The 15,381-nt window shown below is 36.3% G+C and overlaps 1 protein-coding gene across 1 annotated transcript; it reads right to left on the minus strand.

Annotated features, from left to right (window-relative positions):
- Positions 1-262: 262 nt before the first annotated feature.
- Positions 263-14,994, minus strand: LOC103771593 (HEAT repeat-containing protein 5A-like; the record flags this gene model as incomplete). The annotated part of the gene is made up of 10 exons (XM_008938895.1): positions 14,869-14,994; positions 13,659-13,870; positions 8,472-8,574; positions 7,791-7,940; positions 7,359-7,530; positions 6,209-6,215; positions 5,242-5,392; positions 2,552-2,807; positions 1,291-1,446; positions 263-513 (listed from the first exon to the last, which is right to left on the minus strand). Coding segments are annotated over exons 1-10 (1,584 nt in total), but the record flags the coding sequence as incomplete, so codon positions are not given.
- Positions 14,995-15,381: the final 387 nt, after the last annotated feature.

Below are 15,381 nucleotides of genomic sequence, written 5' to 3' on the forward strand. Positions count from 1 at the left end.
TCCACAGAACTGACCTCTGTCCCAAAACAAAAAACTTCTCTAATAAAACTTCTCCGTTAGAAAAATCTAGCAGTATGAGTAGCTAATAAATTATTAGAAACACATCTTTGTTTGAGTCACAATGCACTTCAAAATCCCCTTCTTGAGGAAAGTAAGCATCTCATCCATATAGTGGGTTACTTGATCACATCATAAAGAATACATGCAAACATTACTGCATAAACATCAAAGAACTTTTATAATTAACGTATTCAGACCATACCTTCCCTTTTCCATGTGGAATTCCTAAAGGACAGTGTTTTACTGCACCCAGCAAAGCAGCAACAGCAAAACTGTAGCCAGTTACTGCTTCTGGGGAGGATTTCAATGCACCGAGACGTTCGATGCAGCGATCCAAGAGCAGGGAGACATAGGAGGGCAGCGCGACCGCAACGCAGCGCAAGCACCACGCTGCGGTCAGCCTGACTGAAATGCTGGGATGCAGAACGACAGAAATTACTGCTTCCAGAACTCCTGGAAAATAAAATACATAAACATACTTAAGAAACAGGCAAGCAGATTGTTAAATGTTAAAAAAAACGATGTCCAGTTTCTGTACTTCTTTTTAAAAAGTACTATCGATACTTATTGTGAAATGTTTTCTACCAAATTTAAGTACTTCAATACTTTTCAAAAAAAGTTACCCTGAAAAGTAATAATATGGAGAAAATCTAACATATTATGCACTTATTCACCAACATGCATAGAAAGTATCCATAAGGATTCTCCAGAAAGCAGAAATCCATGCAGTCAAAACAGATGTCCGCTTGAACCCATCCAAAAAATTGCAGCTGTGTGAAAACAATGAAGGTAAATGAAGATACCCAGCTCAATCACACTGATTTACTATAAATGTTATGAAGTGTTGGAATTTAAATATGACCCTAGTGGTGACAAATTTGGCACTTTTTTTTTTATTAACATACTAGTACAGGTTGGAGAAAACACAGAATCCTTTGTTTTGGGAAATGCCTGAATATTTCCTACAGCATGTAAGGTAGTCAAGTTCCCCTCTTACTCTTTTTTATTTTTTTTTATTTTAAACTATTTCGTGGAAGAAAACAGAAAAGAACTAAGGAAGTCCAGGTAAGGAGAAAGCACACAAGAAGAAAGGTTGCTATTGTCAATACCAGAGGATCCCAACAGATTGGAAAGAACTGACAGTCTAGCCCTAAGAAATCAGAGAAGGTCACAGTGAATAAAGGAATATAATTTTGTACTCTGGATCCTGAAACAATTCAGGGCTTGTACCTGTACTGGAGTCCTGCAGTAATGGTGCTGCTGTAGTTCCTAAGCCATGGATAAGACTTCCGAGTTCCTGAAGTGCACACACAAGTACGTGCTGACTTGTTGTTACATCTGTTGCACTAGTTCTTGTTTCCAAGTTATTGTCACTCATTGCAGCATCTGATAATACAGGAAGATCCTCATGAAACCATTACCAAAATGAAACAAACAGAGTTTTCCCATGGTAACTTGTTTATATTATCAAAAGAGCTTTTACCATTACTCGTTTTATTACTGATCAAACTGTTTTTCATAAAGGTTTACTTTTGCTGAGACAAGTACATTTCTCCTACTCAAATGGAAAGTGTAGTAATGTCTGTGAGGGCAGGATGGTAGATAAAATGGAAATACCAAATACCTTATCTTTAAGTGATGGAGTACAGTGGCTAGTAAGAAGCATGCTATTCTGGGCCTTACTGCCAAGCCTCACTGAAAATGATTTGACGAGGTCATGGTTTGATACAACTTGCTAGACTTTATTACACAGTAGGAAAAAAGGGAAGAAAAGAGTGGGAGAGCAAGCAAGTGAGAAGGTGCAGGCAGGTAATAAACAGGGAGGGGAAAACCTGCAGTATTTTTTAAGTTTATCTTCTGAGACACAAACAATCATGTCAGTTTAGACATTAAACACTTAGATACCTAACATGCAGCTGCACACCGGTGGACAGCTGGTTATGCACAGCATTCTCTTTCTTTTCCCCTACAGGGACAACGGTGGGAGATCCGCAGCTTTTTTTTGGAATCTGTGTGCAAGACTTTACCATGCAAAAGATCTTTTTTTCTCCAGTAGAAATGCTCATTTTGTTGATTAGGAAAACAAGGTTCTTTTTTGAAACATCAGTCGTGTCAGCTGCTCTGAACAGGAAGGCAGACTCTGGCTATATATTAACTGCCAATTTAACTTATTTTACAATAATATATATCTTTTATTACTACATATATTTATTTTATTATATTTGTAATTGGTTAAAATTACATTCACCAAGGAAGAAGTGCTAAAAACTATATTTACACTTGTGTGGATACAAACATGCAGGGACCCAGACACACACAAATAACCAGCACAAGTTAAAAACAAAGCAGTCCATCAAAAGCCCTCTACATTATTCTGGTAATAAATCAGCACTAGATATTCTGTTTCTGCAGTCTGTGGATTAGGAAATTGGACAATCACTTAAAAAAGGAAAAACAGAGGCCCAAAGGGATAATCTTGTTAGACCCATACCCACAACTTTCTTCAGTTTCCAGATGGCCTGACAAATCTCCTTGGCAGCTGCAATTTGAGCCTTTTCCCCAAGAAGGCCTCCTACTGTAGCTCGAAGAATAAATGAAACACAGCGGCGACAGCCGACAGCATCCATCTGACTCTCAACAGCCTTAGGGTGAGACTGAGACACCAGATCTAGAATATGGGAAAGGAAGGCAGAGAAGTTCCTTTCAAGCCATTGTGCTCCTAATGTAGAGACAAATACCACATATGCCTGGAAGAGATTTGAAAAGAAGCCATATTTTAGAGCAAAATAATCTGGGAAAACACTGCCAGCTATTCTTATATACAGGGTTTTTTTCAATCTCTGCACACTTCCAAAACTAGAACATCACTAAACTGAGATTACTCAAACTTTTATGCGTCCATAAATCACGTACGTATTGAGCAATTTCAGCTGGCCGCAATTTTTTTGGGTCTATTTTAAGTAATTAAAATTACTATCAAAACTGTACTACCAATACTGCAGCCTGCTTTGCCTGTAAGTTAATTCAAGCTGCTTGCCCGTGTTATTTCAGCCCACAGTGTGAGAAACAACAGTTTACCCTGCACAAGCACTTGTTATGTAAAACACTGTGTTTGGTCTCACTGAACAACAGCTTCCAGCTATTTAACATTCTGCACATGGAACTCAAATTTAATGTATGAATGCATTTTAAGAACTACTATGTTACAAAACTATAACCCATAACCCTGAGAGGACTTTGTTATTACAGGCTTTGAATTAGGGAGTATTTGCATCCCTCAAGCACTGCTCTTCATCTCAATGACTTTTAATTGTTTGCCTTGTAGTGGAGGTACCTAAAAAGACTACATTTGTCACAACAAAGAGAAAATGCAGAGTCATTTTACAAATCTAACAACCACAGGACCATTTATTTTGCCACATGATATGCTCCCTCACAAATGCCTTCCATGTGCATCTGTTGGAATTTTTTTTTTTTTAAAGAACGGATGTGGTACCACCAAGAGAATACAATACCCAATAATATGTAAATGAGCACAACAAATCCCACATAAGAAAGTTCACAACTACCACCCATACCAACAAACTTCTGTATTTGCCTCACACATGATTTGTCTTGTGTCTAATACTAAAACTGAAATTACTCATGTAAAAGAAAGTTAGCATCTAGTTGCTCTTGAGAAATGCTCCTTAGGCTTCATAACGTACCAGCACGTTTTCTCTGCTTTACAGATTTGAAAACTGAGGAAATAAACAGCATCAATAGACTTCCGAAGAGTCATACTGCCAAGGCTATATTCTGAATTCCATCTTGAACCTGGCTGTGTCTAGAACAAATATAAATTCTTCTTCCACATCTAAGGAGTAATCCTCATTGTTTTTCTTATTTTCTAATTTATAAGAAGCTGCAACTCACATAATAATATATTGTATAACTCCAAGTTTTTTTTTCTAGTCACAGGCACCGATAGATGCACAATTTCTCAGGTTTTTCTTATAGAAATATTGCACTACTTTAACTGTCCTGGTATGATTAGATTGTACCACCTGGCACAGGCACTATCGTCTTAATGTGGAAATGCATGATAAAGGAGACACCTGCCAAAAATCAGTACAAATAGTCAAAACATTGGACTGAAATACCTGCTCCTGGAAAACTAATAAAACCACCATGTATACAGAGCACCCTAGGAGTCTGGCATGCGTTTTCAAGGCAAACAGTGGTCAAGGTAGCATTGTTCCCCAGCTTTTCTGTCTCTCTGCTAGGAGCTAATGCTTCAAACCCAGCAGGAACTGAGCATAGAAGACAATTTGTGACCAACTTCTAGCTGTTTCGGTGCAAAGTCTGGCAGCTTTTGTCAGTAATTCAAGCTAATTTACAGATTCTTTTGCACTGCAGAAGTTGAAGTGCACTGAAAAAATCCTTTATTGGCAAGGGGGGCTATCTCAGCTGTGGGGACTGTAACATATTAAAATAATTGCAGCTGTATGATATGCAAATGTTCATCATAACCTTTTCTCTTGATTCACAGGTTTAATATTTGACTATCTAGGTGTCAGCATGTAAATGCCATTTAAGATAATACTTACAGAAAGCAGCCAATCTGATATTATCTGAAAAATTCATACTGTTTTTACCAGCATGCACTATATGGCCTGTTAACAAGATTCTATGCTCTAAATGAGCATCCTGGAACACAGCAAAACAGATATTTGGGGGGTGTTCCCCACTAAATTATCTTTTCCTTTTCTTTCTTGCACTTACTCAAAGCAGAACCGTTCTTTCAGAACAGGACTGAGATTTTTCCTGTATAGAAGAAAATTATTCCAGTTCAAGGAATACTTCTAACTTCTCTCTTTCACTTTTAGACATAAGGTATCAAGTTTTAAATTAAAAGATTTGTGAAATGTACTGTTTATATCACTTACTTGAAACTGAGATCATGTGATGCTTTCACAAATAATATCTATATAATTTTGAAAATTTCAAACTATCAGGTAAACAACAAGCAACATCAGAAATACTTTCTTTCCTTTCTAGGACAACTCAAGATGCAAATCCTTATTTTAAAGTGCATACATTTCATCACAGATACAAAAAAAGGATGAAAGAAGAGAGATACAGGGAGCAAACCAGGAATGTTTAGCCATCTCAGAAAATCCTAACTAACGTAATCCAAACCTGAGTGACTCCAACTCTAACATCTCTGCTGACTGAACTGGTGCCTTTCAACATATCGCCACTGGCTCGTAGAAATCCACAACTTCCACGCAGAAATCCAGTTCCCAGTAGCTCCATAGCTTCTTCCAAAGAGACTCTGCGGAAGTTATGCCTGGTGGTTGCTAAGAATAGATAGAAATCTTTAGAGAAATAGCTCTGTAAAACTTGTTGCATTTTATAAAAATATTTTCAACTCTGATCGTTTCTGAAAAAGCAATTTACACAAATGCAGCAGCACCACCAAACCCAAATACTGTTTGAGCATAATTTCAAAACAGAAACTAAGATATTATAGGATTCAGTGCTCCAGTGAACCACAGTATTTCTCCAGTTTTTTTGCTTCAGCTATCTTTAAACAGTTTAGGCCATCGCCTAATATGTCTACATACCTTGACCTTCCCTCAGTGTTTACCATGTAAGCTACACTGCCTTTACAAAAAAAGGGTCTGTGTGGCCTACTCCTACCACCCCAACTCCAACTCATTCCAGCCTACTGCCAAAGACAGCCCTGCATTCCCAACTCCGGGCAGGGCAGATCACATCTCTGCCATGCTTAATCATGTAAGGGTACAGCTACAGATTTTCTTAGAAATAAAAACATCTCACCTTTGTATTAAATCAGCTCTCCAAAAGACTGAGAAAAGTCAAATATAGTTACTGTTTTCTAGGAAGACTATCCCTAACTCCTATTCCATTGCTTTATTTCTTGATAGAAAGTTCATCTAAAATACATACTGAGATATAGGCGTGCAAACTTAGCATGACAGTTGCACACTGTGCAAGGTCACTAACTGACCTAAAATTTTCACTGCATTTTTCACTCTCTTTGAAATATGAAGTGGGAAAAGGAATGAGAGGATTTGAGATAATTATGTCAAAAAAAAATCCCAACCCAGTACCAGCAGGTTATATGATACAAGGCAAAAACTTCATGACTGTACACTTCTTCATATAATGCTCCCTCCACCTCACCCTTAGCCCCTTCTAGCCCCCACCTAATTTCTCTCACTTAGCTCCAGCTTATTTTACAACTAAAATAAATAAAAGTAACTAAAAAAACTCAACCAAACAGTTGATGATATTCTTATATAACCTTATCGCAGCATTTTAGAAATACAACTACATTGCTTACAAAGATGAAAGAAAACTACTGAGTCTGTAAAATCAGGTGGTTTTTTTTTTTTTTTTTTTTTTTTTACTTCACTGGGAAAAAGTGCTGATTGTTTCCTGTTCCACAATCATTCTCTCCAAAAGATTCTTAGAAAAATACAAATCAACACATCAGAGTCTCCAGTGCAAATACACAGCCTCAAGAATTTTGAAAGGCAGTCATTAGCTGCTTATTCCACTGAAGGTCTTCTCTGATGCTATTAAAAGCAGGACAGTCTGAATCACACTTACTCTGCATCCTGTTACATTCTGCTTAGATTACAGGTAGATACTTAGCTTTGGGCTCCTAAGATTGGACTAAAACCGCCCAGTCTGCACGAGAGCAAAGATCAGAGACGTTAACTTTGTGCCAGGATGCTTCAGTTAGATCAAGTTCTGTCTGTCAGCAAAAACTGTTACATGGTTTCTTGAGTGAATAAAATTGCATGCTCATTCTGCTTCTGATCACATTTGTATTGCTTGACAACCCAGACTGTGGAAAAACAGCTTGAAGATATTCTTAACTCCTTAGTTTTACAAACACACTCCCTCAAATCTTAGTCTATTTACACTGTGTAAACTTACCTTGCCTTTAAATTCTTGAGGCTACTAATTTCTCTGCACAGACTAATAACCTTGTAACAGAGAAAAATGGTTATACCAAACTTTTTTCCTTGCTTATTTTGTCATTAGAAAAAAATACTCTTTTCTTTTAGTTTAAAAAAACCCTATACATATCTAGGTTAACACAACCAAAACCACAGCACTTCAGAAGAAAAACGTTACCAAAACAAAGTCCAAAACAGAGATATAAACAGTCAGATGAAGCTTACAATGAGTTTTTACTTCAGGCTTCAACATAACTTGAGAGTTTCTTATCTGACAGATTTTTACAGATGAGAAATAAGCGAACAATGTACATACTTTACCTGTTGTCTGCTTAGAAGTTAGAGCTCTGGCCAATACTGTGCCTAAAAGTTTTGACACTGCTAAGCGCACATCGTAATTGGAACCTTCAAAGGATTTAAAACACAAGGTCACAAGACTATCCAGGTCCGTACTCCACATAAATACTGCTTCATTCTGAAGTTCAAGTAGACACTACACAGAAAAGGGAAACAAAAATGTTTTGATGTGGAAAAGCACTCAGCAAAAATTTTAATGTGCTACGTAGTACAGTATTCTTCCTAACAAATTAAGCATGTTGCTTTGTACTAAAATTACTTATTTTTCACTGCAAAGACAGTATCAAAGAAATAAAGATAAGCAAACTATGCATTTACTGCTGTGGTCATCATCCACTAAAACAGAGTTTTATTTAGGGAGCTTATTTCATAAAAACAGCTATAAGAGCACTTTACCTTTGCAGCAGCACATCGAACTGCCATGGATCGATCTGTCAAACATGACCGGGCAGCTTTGTAAATATCTCTATGACAGGGGATAGCAGCAGCTCCTAAACCATTTAATATATTTTGCAAACTAAGCATGATTTCATAACGACCTTGAGACTGAAAAGATGAAAAGGAGAAATGTGAAAGTTTTGTAACCCTAAGCTCCTTGGAAATACAAAATGCCAACTACTCCAACAGGTAAACAACAGTCTGGGCCTTTCCAACTTGGAGATCTCTTTATACTGAAGTGAGTTAAAGCAGATAACTTACTCTGTAACTCTATGAGCAAGTGAAAATAATAATTCAATATTCTATTAAAAAGTAGTCACTAGTAGTTTAAAACTCAAAACATGAAGTACAAGCTGAAGCATAAGAGTTGTCATTTAAAGGGCAATTAGATTTTCTAGTTAATCAAGTTTTTCATTAAATCTGATCGGGAATAGCTATGAACCATCATTTTATAGTCATAATCCATTAACTCTTCAGCAATTATTTCAAATTTAGACACTGATTTTTGTCCTATGACTTTCCACAATTTTTTCATGTATTGTTACGCATTTTCTCCTGTTCATTGGTCAAGTTACTAACAGTAAACATCCTATCATTTTTCCAATCATTTTTTTAAACATGCTGTTCCAATACCTCTGCATTCTTCATTGCTTTAAGAACATTCCCAACGGTGTCAGTAAAACTGTTTCCCAAAATTCTTCCCAATTTTTTGTATAAATAGCCCAAGCATACCACCGCAGCACTAAAACAAAAGCAAATCCAAAGATGTGTGAAAATGGATGCAGGAATAGATGAAAGGGAGTAAGATGACTATTGTAATCAATGGACAAACAACAAAATAACCACACACAATGTCCCAAAAATGTTAAGTGGATTATAAATAGGGAAAAAAAGTGTGTGTGACACACACTCAATGCTTTAGGAGACAGGCAGATAAAAAGGTTGGAAAAATAACTTGGTTAATACAAGAATTCAGGCAATACAAACTTCCAATAAATTTGATGATAAGAATACAATTTCCATATCCACCTTTAAACCTTAACATTAATTTCTAACTAAACATGTCCCATATCATGCTGTCTATGGCAGATGCTTCTAGAAGTAGTCAGGGACAGGTTTATTGACAACTCAGTGGTCCAAAGTAGATTGCAAATGGTCCAAGTAATTAAAATTCTAATGTTTATGTATAACAATACACAACAAGGAAACACCTTGAAGGAAGTGAAAATACAATCTCATGTCCTTTTCACTGCAAACAGATTCTGAATTTAGTTTCCAGGTGAAATACTAACAACTGGAGTCTGCGCGCTCTTCAGCATCTCCTTTAGCAAGAGCAAAAAAGCTAAACATTGTTAAAGAAACAGTTGCTTAATTAAAGACTCTTTTCCTTTGAATAAAAAAAAAACTATTGCTTTTTTACTGACAGATCTGTAACTAAACCAATTCATTTTATGACTACAAGGAAAAAAAAATCTCTAATCACCTTTCAGGTTTCTGGCCAGAGCTTCTTAAATATGCAGTGACACTGCTCAGCACTCCCTTCAGCAACATTTTACTTATTCCCCAACTGAATTCAAGTTTCACATAAAAAAATTTTAAAGTCTCATACTGAACACATTCTTAATTAGAAAAATGCATTTAACAGTAGCAGTTAGCAGTAATTCCCTAAATGACAAAGCACAATACAAAACCCAAACCTGACGTTCTTGATCTCTTATCATTCTAAGATCCTACTTTCACTACAGCAACATTTTTAATTACTGCTTTTATCCAACGCAGTACCCACCAACAGTGTGGATTTTAGTTTTGTTCATGGTGTGGCTGGGTGTAACATTACAATTCCATCATCTCACTACTAAATTGATCATCTGATGGTCACAGATATTCCCTTTAATTAGCCTCAAGATATATAATTCACATCATAACCTGAAGAAGGAATATTTAACAAACACAGGCAAAACCAATCCCAAACCACAACTACATTAGTACATTGTGGTACAACCTGCAAACAGTCTTACATGGCTGGCTGCATTGCAACGTGCTCCAGTGATGAATGAATGAATGATTCAGTGTTGAACAGTGATTTCTAGCAACAAAGTGGTGTTATTTGTTGATGAGTAAAATTAGTCAAGTAAAGATGAGAATTCAGCCGGTTCTGCGCTAGGAAAGGACTAGATGACCTTTGGAGGTCACTTCCAGCCCAGACATCCTGTGATTCTATGACTCTGCACATCGATATTTAAGTTTCTCTCAAAGGTCAAAGCACAGGACTTGGGAAGCATTTCTACCGCCTTCTAGGATTGTATCATGACTCTGCATGGGTTTTTTTCCAGAAATGTTTCTTCAGCTCCAAACTTTATTAACTATTGAGTGAAACAACCTGTCAAATGACAAATAACAGGCAGAAGTTTCCAATGAAGCCTGGAAATTTAGACAAGTTTGGCAGGGAAATGCCTCTCTGCCTATGTTTTTTCATCCCTGGCAGCACCTCCATTTTGATATACAACTCTTTATATAAGATACATTTAGGTTGTTTTCTCTCAAATTTTACCTTAACAATTGCATTTGGAGAGGTACCAACAAAAGTGCAGAACTGAGATCCTTAAAACATGTGGTAAAATAGCACCGAGATCAGCTGTGAAAGTTTGCTGACCAGCCAAAGGCCTCAAGAATGTTTATGGTTTAAAAGCAGCCCTAGTGCACATTTTTAAAACTTAGTCTTTTTTAAAACAGTTTAAAAAAAAAAAGTTTCAAAAAGTCTTTTTTTAAGTTATAACATTTTCTAAGATCTTTTAAGAAGTTTTCTAAAGTTGTACTGCAAAGCTGTATTCATACTACATGACCTGTTTGTCTGACCAGATACAGCATTCACATCACACTCAATTTTATGTGTGCACCTGACTAAGGTTAAGGTTAAGGTTATGGAGCAATGATGGTGAAGTGTTGCTCCCAGATAACATGGGCATGTATGTTAAATAAGGACAGATGGCTAACAGGACAACACTTTAATTAGTATTTCTTAAAACAAGAAGAAAAAAAAAAAAAAGGCAGTCTGTCTTCACTGAACATCAAGTATTCCATATACTTGCAGCCCACACTGAAAGATTTTGCATCATAGAGTTCCGTAGTTCTAATTATTTTTCTGTAGCCTGTTGTCTCACTGTCAGTACTGTAAGAAATACCTTTTCCAAACCTTGTTTGAGGTAAATCGTATTTTATTCCTATTTTTTTTTCTCCATTTCATCTCTTATTTCCTCTCTTCACTACTGCTTACATACCCTGCAGGACTCTGAACACTGCCATCTTTCTCCCCTAGCTCCTTCTCTGCCTTCTGTCTCTGGATATCTGCCACTTCTGTCTGCCTGTGCCATTTCTGCCTTACTGCCAATAGACTCATCCCACTTTGCTAAGTTGACATCATCCCACTTCCTCCAGCATGGCATCTTGCAGCTAAAGCAAGGAAGACCTGCAGAGCTCTGTCCCATACTACAACTCACCTATAATGCTAAAGCATCTCACTGTTGAGAAGTCAATAGTATAGCAGTACTTCACATTGCAGGACTAAGACCCTTCACAGCAAACTTAGTCTCAACTGAAAGGATTGCACACAAGGTCAATTAGAACAACTAAAAAAACCATTATGCTACTGGAAATGTAACTGACTCCTTGCAAAAACTGTATTTTTGGGAAACTCCAGTTGTAAGAAACAGGGCTAGCATGTGAAGCAAAGGAGGAAGACAGATTCTGCTCTGCTTTGTACACTGTATCATTAATGCGTGATGATGTTTTATTCTAATTTTCTTCACTATCATGAAAGAGGTACATGGTTTCAGGAGTGAAGGTTAATTCATAATATTTCAAAACTTAAAATGTGGTTTCACAACCTTCAGTAACAGTTCATGGTTCTCTGTTCTGTCTGCTAGACTTTAGGTGTTTAGCTATAAACTGTCTTTGTTTAGCCCGTTGCTCTATCACCCAATCACTTCCTCCTCTGGAAGAAGGAATTGGGAAAAGGAAAGGAGACCCACGGGTTGAAATGGCAACAGATTTAATGAAGTAAAATAATTATTCTAAAAACTAATATTAATATAGAAAAATACACAAAGTTATACTCCACTAGAGTCGTGGTCGTGAGCTGTGCAGGCCCCACAAGCACCACTGCCCCACAGTATGCAGGAGAGACTGCCTCGGGAGCAGAGTGATGGGCCAGACCTTCCAGAGATGGTGGCCATCAGGAGGTGGGTCTGTCCCCAGTAAACTTTCTAATTTACATTGAATTTGATGTTTATGGTATGGAATACTTCTGTTGGCAGGCTTGGGTCAGCTGCCCTTTGCTCCTCGGAGCTCCAGCACCTGGCTAACTCAAAACTGCCAAAGACCTCGACCACTACAGAGACCCACATACCATGGCTGGCCACAAACAAAACCAAAGTGTCTTATCAGCTTTATTCTCACTGAATGGGGTGCTGCAGTCTTCTCAAAATGCAGCTTCCTTGAATAGAAAACTGATTCTATGATTCTATCCCAGCCAAACTAGGACACACTTTCAGATGTTTCTTACTAACTATATCCAGTTTCCCAGCCAGATCAAGAAACGTACTCAATAACTCAATTTTGTACCTGGAGTTGTACCTGTCTGCTCTTTTTTTAGTTGTACTTTAAAGGTTTTTTTTTTAAAGTTGTACTTTACTGCTCTTCTCAGCACTATTATTACCTTCTTGTTTTCCAAACACCTGCCCCTTCATAACTCTGCTGTCCATTGCTGGTTTTCTCTCTGGGCTGATTTTCTGTTGTCTGGCTGGAGATCACCAAGTGTCTACTACCATTTTGGTTCCTGATGCACACATACAATATCTAACACTTGCATATTACTTGTTTTATTATGCATCCTGTAGTAGTGATCTCAGAAGCACCACATCAGGTAACTATTTGTTTTCTTTTACTAATGTTAAGTAAGTTAGTTACAAAAAGCTTTCTTCACCTTTTTTTTCTAACAAGCAGGGTTTGTTTGACTTGCTGTAAAGCATGGCTTATTCAATATGGCAATAAGTACTGCAAGCTAACTTGGTCCCCTCACTGAAAAGACCTAAAGCATAAACTGGACTCGATTTACCTTAAAGCATAAGGTTGTTACAGATCTGAATGATAGCAACAAGTCTAGCATTCCTACACTCCTAAATAAATTAGTTCAGGACAGCTTTCAAATTGCTCAAGGCATTTCTTTCCAGTGGATCCCGTAATTACTAGCTAGCTAGGTACGTCAAATTTTGTTCCAACATATGCAGCCTACACTGACTCCAATCAGCCAACAAATTGCCTCTGTGTTAAATGCTCCAAAAGTAATGTGATTTTGAAGCTTTTGAATGCAACTGATTTTATGTTATATTTATGTGAATCATAACAAGAAATTTCGCAGCATGGGAGAAAAATATATTTGAAGCTTATTAAACTTTCAAGGGTAATTTATGTCGTAAAGTACTAACCTGAATTCCCCCCTCAACGTGCAATTGAACTTCTTCCTCAAAACTTTCCAGTAAAGACACAGGAAAGAATATACAAAATACTGCACAAGTACTTCTGTGCTGAAGGCAGCATATACTAAGCTATTAAAATAAAATTGTTATAATACCTATATTATAACAAGGAAGGAAGGAAGCAATTACAATTAGCTTTCAGGTTTCAGATTAATTCACTTTCTCTTTTTAATGTTCAAGCCTAAAAATTTTACATATGTAGTACAAGAGAAAAAAATACTTCTGACAGTTTCCACATACATCCACAATAGTAATTTGAAGTTTGGGGTTAAAAAAAAAAAAAATTACTTACAGTTTTGTAGGCAGATAACTTGGTGAATCATCTTTGCTCCGAATGAGCTCATTGCATTTGTCAATTGTTTGGTAAACAGAAAAAGTGTCTCCAGTGCTATAAAGTACAGCTAAATTCTTGGCAACAAGCCGTCTAGTAGGAGGTCCTGGTGAATTATTTAATAAAGAAGTCAATTGTTCAACCAGTTTCTTCTGATTTTCCCTTATATCAGCCTGGAAATAAAATCAGTAACCAGCTAAATATCAGTTAAATTTAAAAGTTAATTAAAGATAATTAATGCTAATTATCTTTACTTTTTATTACTGTCATTCTGATAATCTGACATTCTTAATTAAAATGAAATTTTATTGCACATTTCTACTGAAAGAAAAGCCATCTCAAGTATGTGACTATTTTATTCTCTGTAAAAAAAAAAAAAAAAAAATCACATTTTTCAGAGCATAATTCTTTCTAGCAGCATTTGAGGAGTACTTTTCTTATGGCATTTGTATAGTTATATCTTACTACAACAAAATTGCCTTTTCTTGCTTCTTTTATGCCTGTTTTCAATTACTATATTTCTAAGAATTATTGTATTTTAAGTAGCAAAGAAGAACTTTACCAGAGTTTCAAGAAGTTGAGCATTGGAAAGGAAAGAACTTGTCTTAAAACAATCACCTATCTTAGTCTTATATAATTTTCTTAAAATGCTCTTAAGAAAAAAAAAAGAGCCTGGCACTATATTTAATTTACGTATTTTAACACAAATATCGTAACTCTTACACAGCATTATCTAGGTTGGCTTACTGTCATATATCCACATATCCTACTTAATATGCACTGAACAGTGAACCAAACAATTGGAGAGTTGGCTGGAAAGAGATCTTTTATCTCTTGATTAGGGAAAAAAAAAAAAAAAAAACAAAAGAGAAAGATGTACACGACTGCCATTCTTCATCACGGGGTTGCAAAATCTTGAAGTAATAATCTGAGGGGGGTTTTTTTAATTATTAAAAATTCCTTTCATTGGACAAGTGGCTCTGTCACTTGAAGGCCTGTGACCACAATCTGCAACATTTAGAAAGCTTCTGGTAGCACTGAATATACTTTCATTGCATGTACATAAGAGACATAAAGCAAATGAAATTGAATACTGCTCTTTGTTTTTAAAAAAAAAGACAGAGAAACAGCTCTATAATGTTCATTTCTTCTGAAGTCTCATTATACTTACTTTGCTAGTCACTGGTAAAAGTTTTTCCAAAAACTGTAACCATTCAAAAATGAACTCTGCTTTTTGAAATTCACCAAGCTGGTTATATGCTTCTTCATTAAGTAGTAAACTGTGAGCTAACTCCATTCCTTGAAGTTTTTCCCAAATCTCTCCTCAAACACCACAGAACAAAAAAAACCAAACTACAAGCTACCAGAACTGTGTTAATCAGAGACGTTTTCTTCCTCATTAACACCTGGTGACCGAATCAGAGGTTTGAACACCTACAGAGAAAAAGAATAAAAAAAATTACTAGAGAGTCAGTAATGACAATCACAATAAGCTTGGCTTGTTAAAACTCAATTTTTGAAGGAAAATTTTAAATATTAATTTTTAAATTGCAGTAGTTTTAGGTGGATTTAGTAATACTTAGTGGGTTTGGAAATGGGATAATGGTATTGATGTAATATGCCAATTAAAGCTAAATGTACTTCAGAATATATCAGAGGGTTTCTTGTTAAGCTTTTTTTTTTT

This window comes from Merops nubicus, unplaced genomic scaffold (assembly GCF_000691845.1).
Source record: "Merops nubicus isolate BGI_N331 unplaced genomic scaffold, ASM69184v1 scaffold25254, whole genome shotgun sequence".
Taxonomy (NCBI): domain Eukaryota; kingdom Metazoa; phylum Chordata; class Aves; order Coraciiformes; family Meropidae; genus Merops; species Merops nubicus.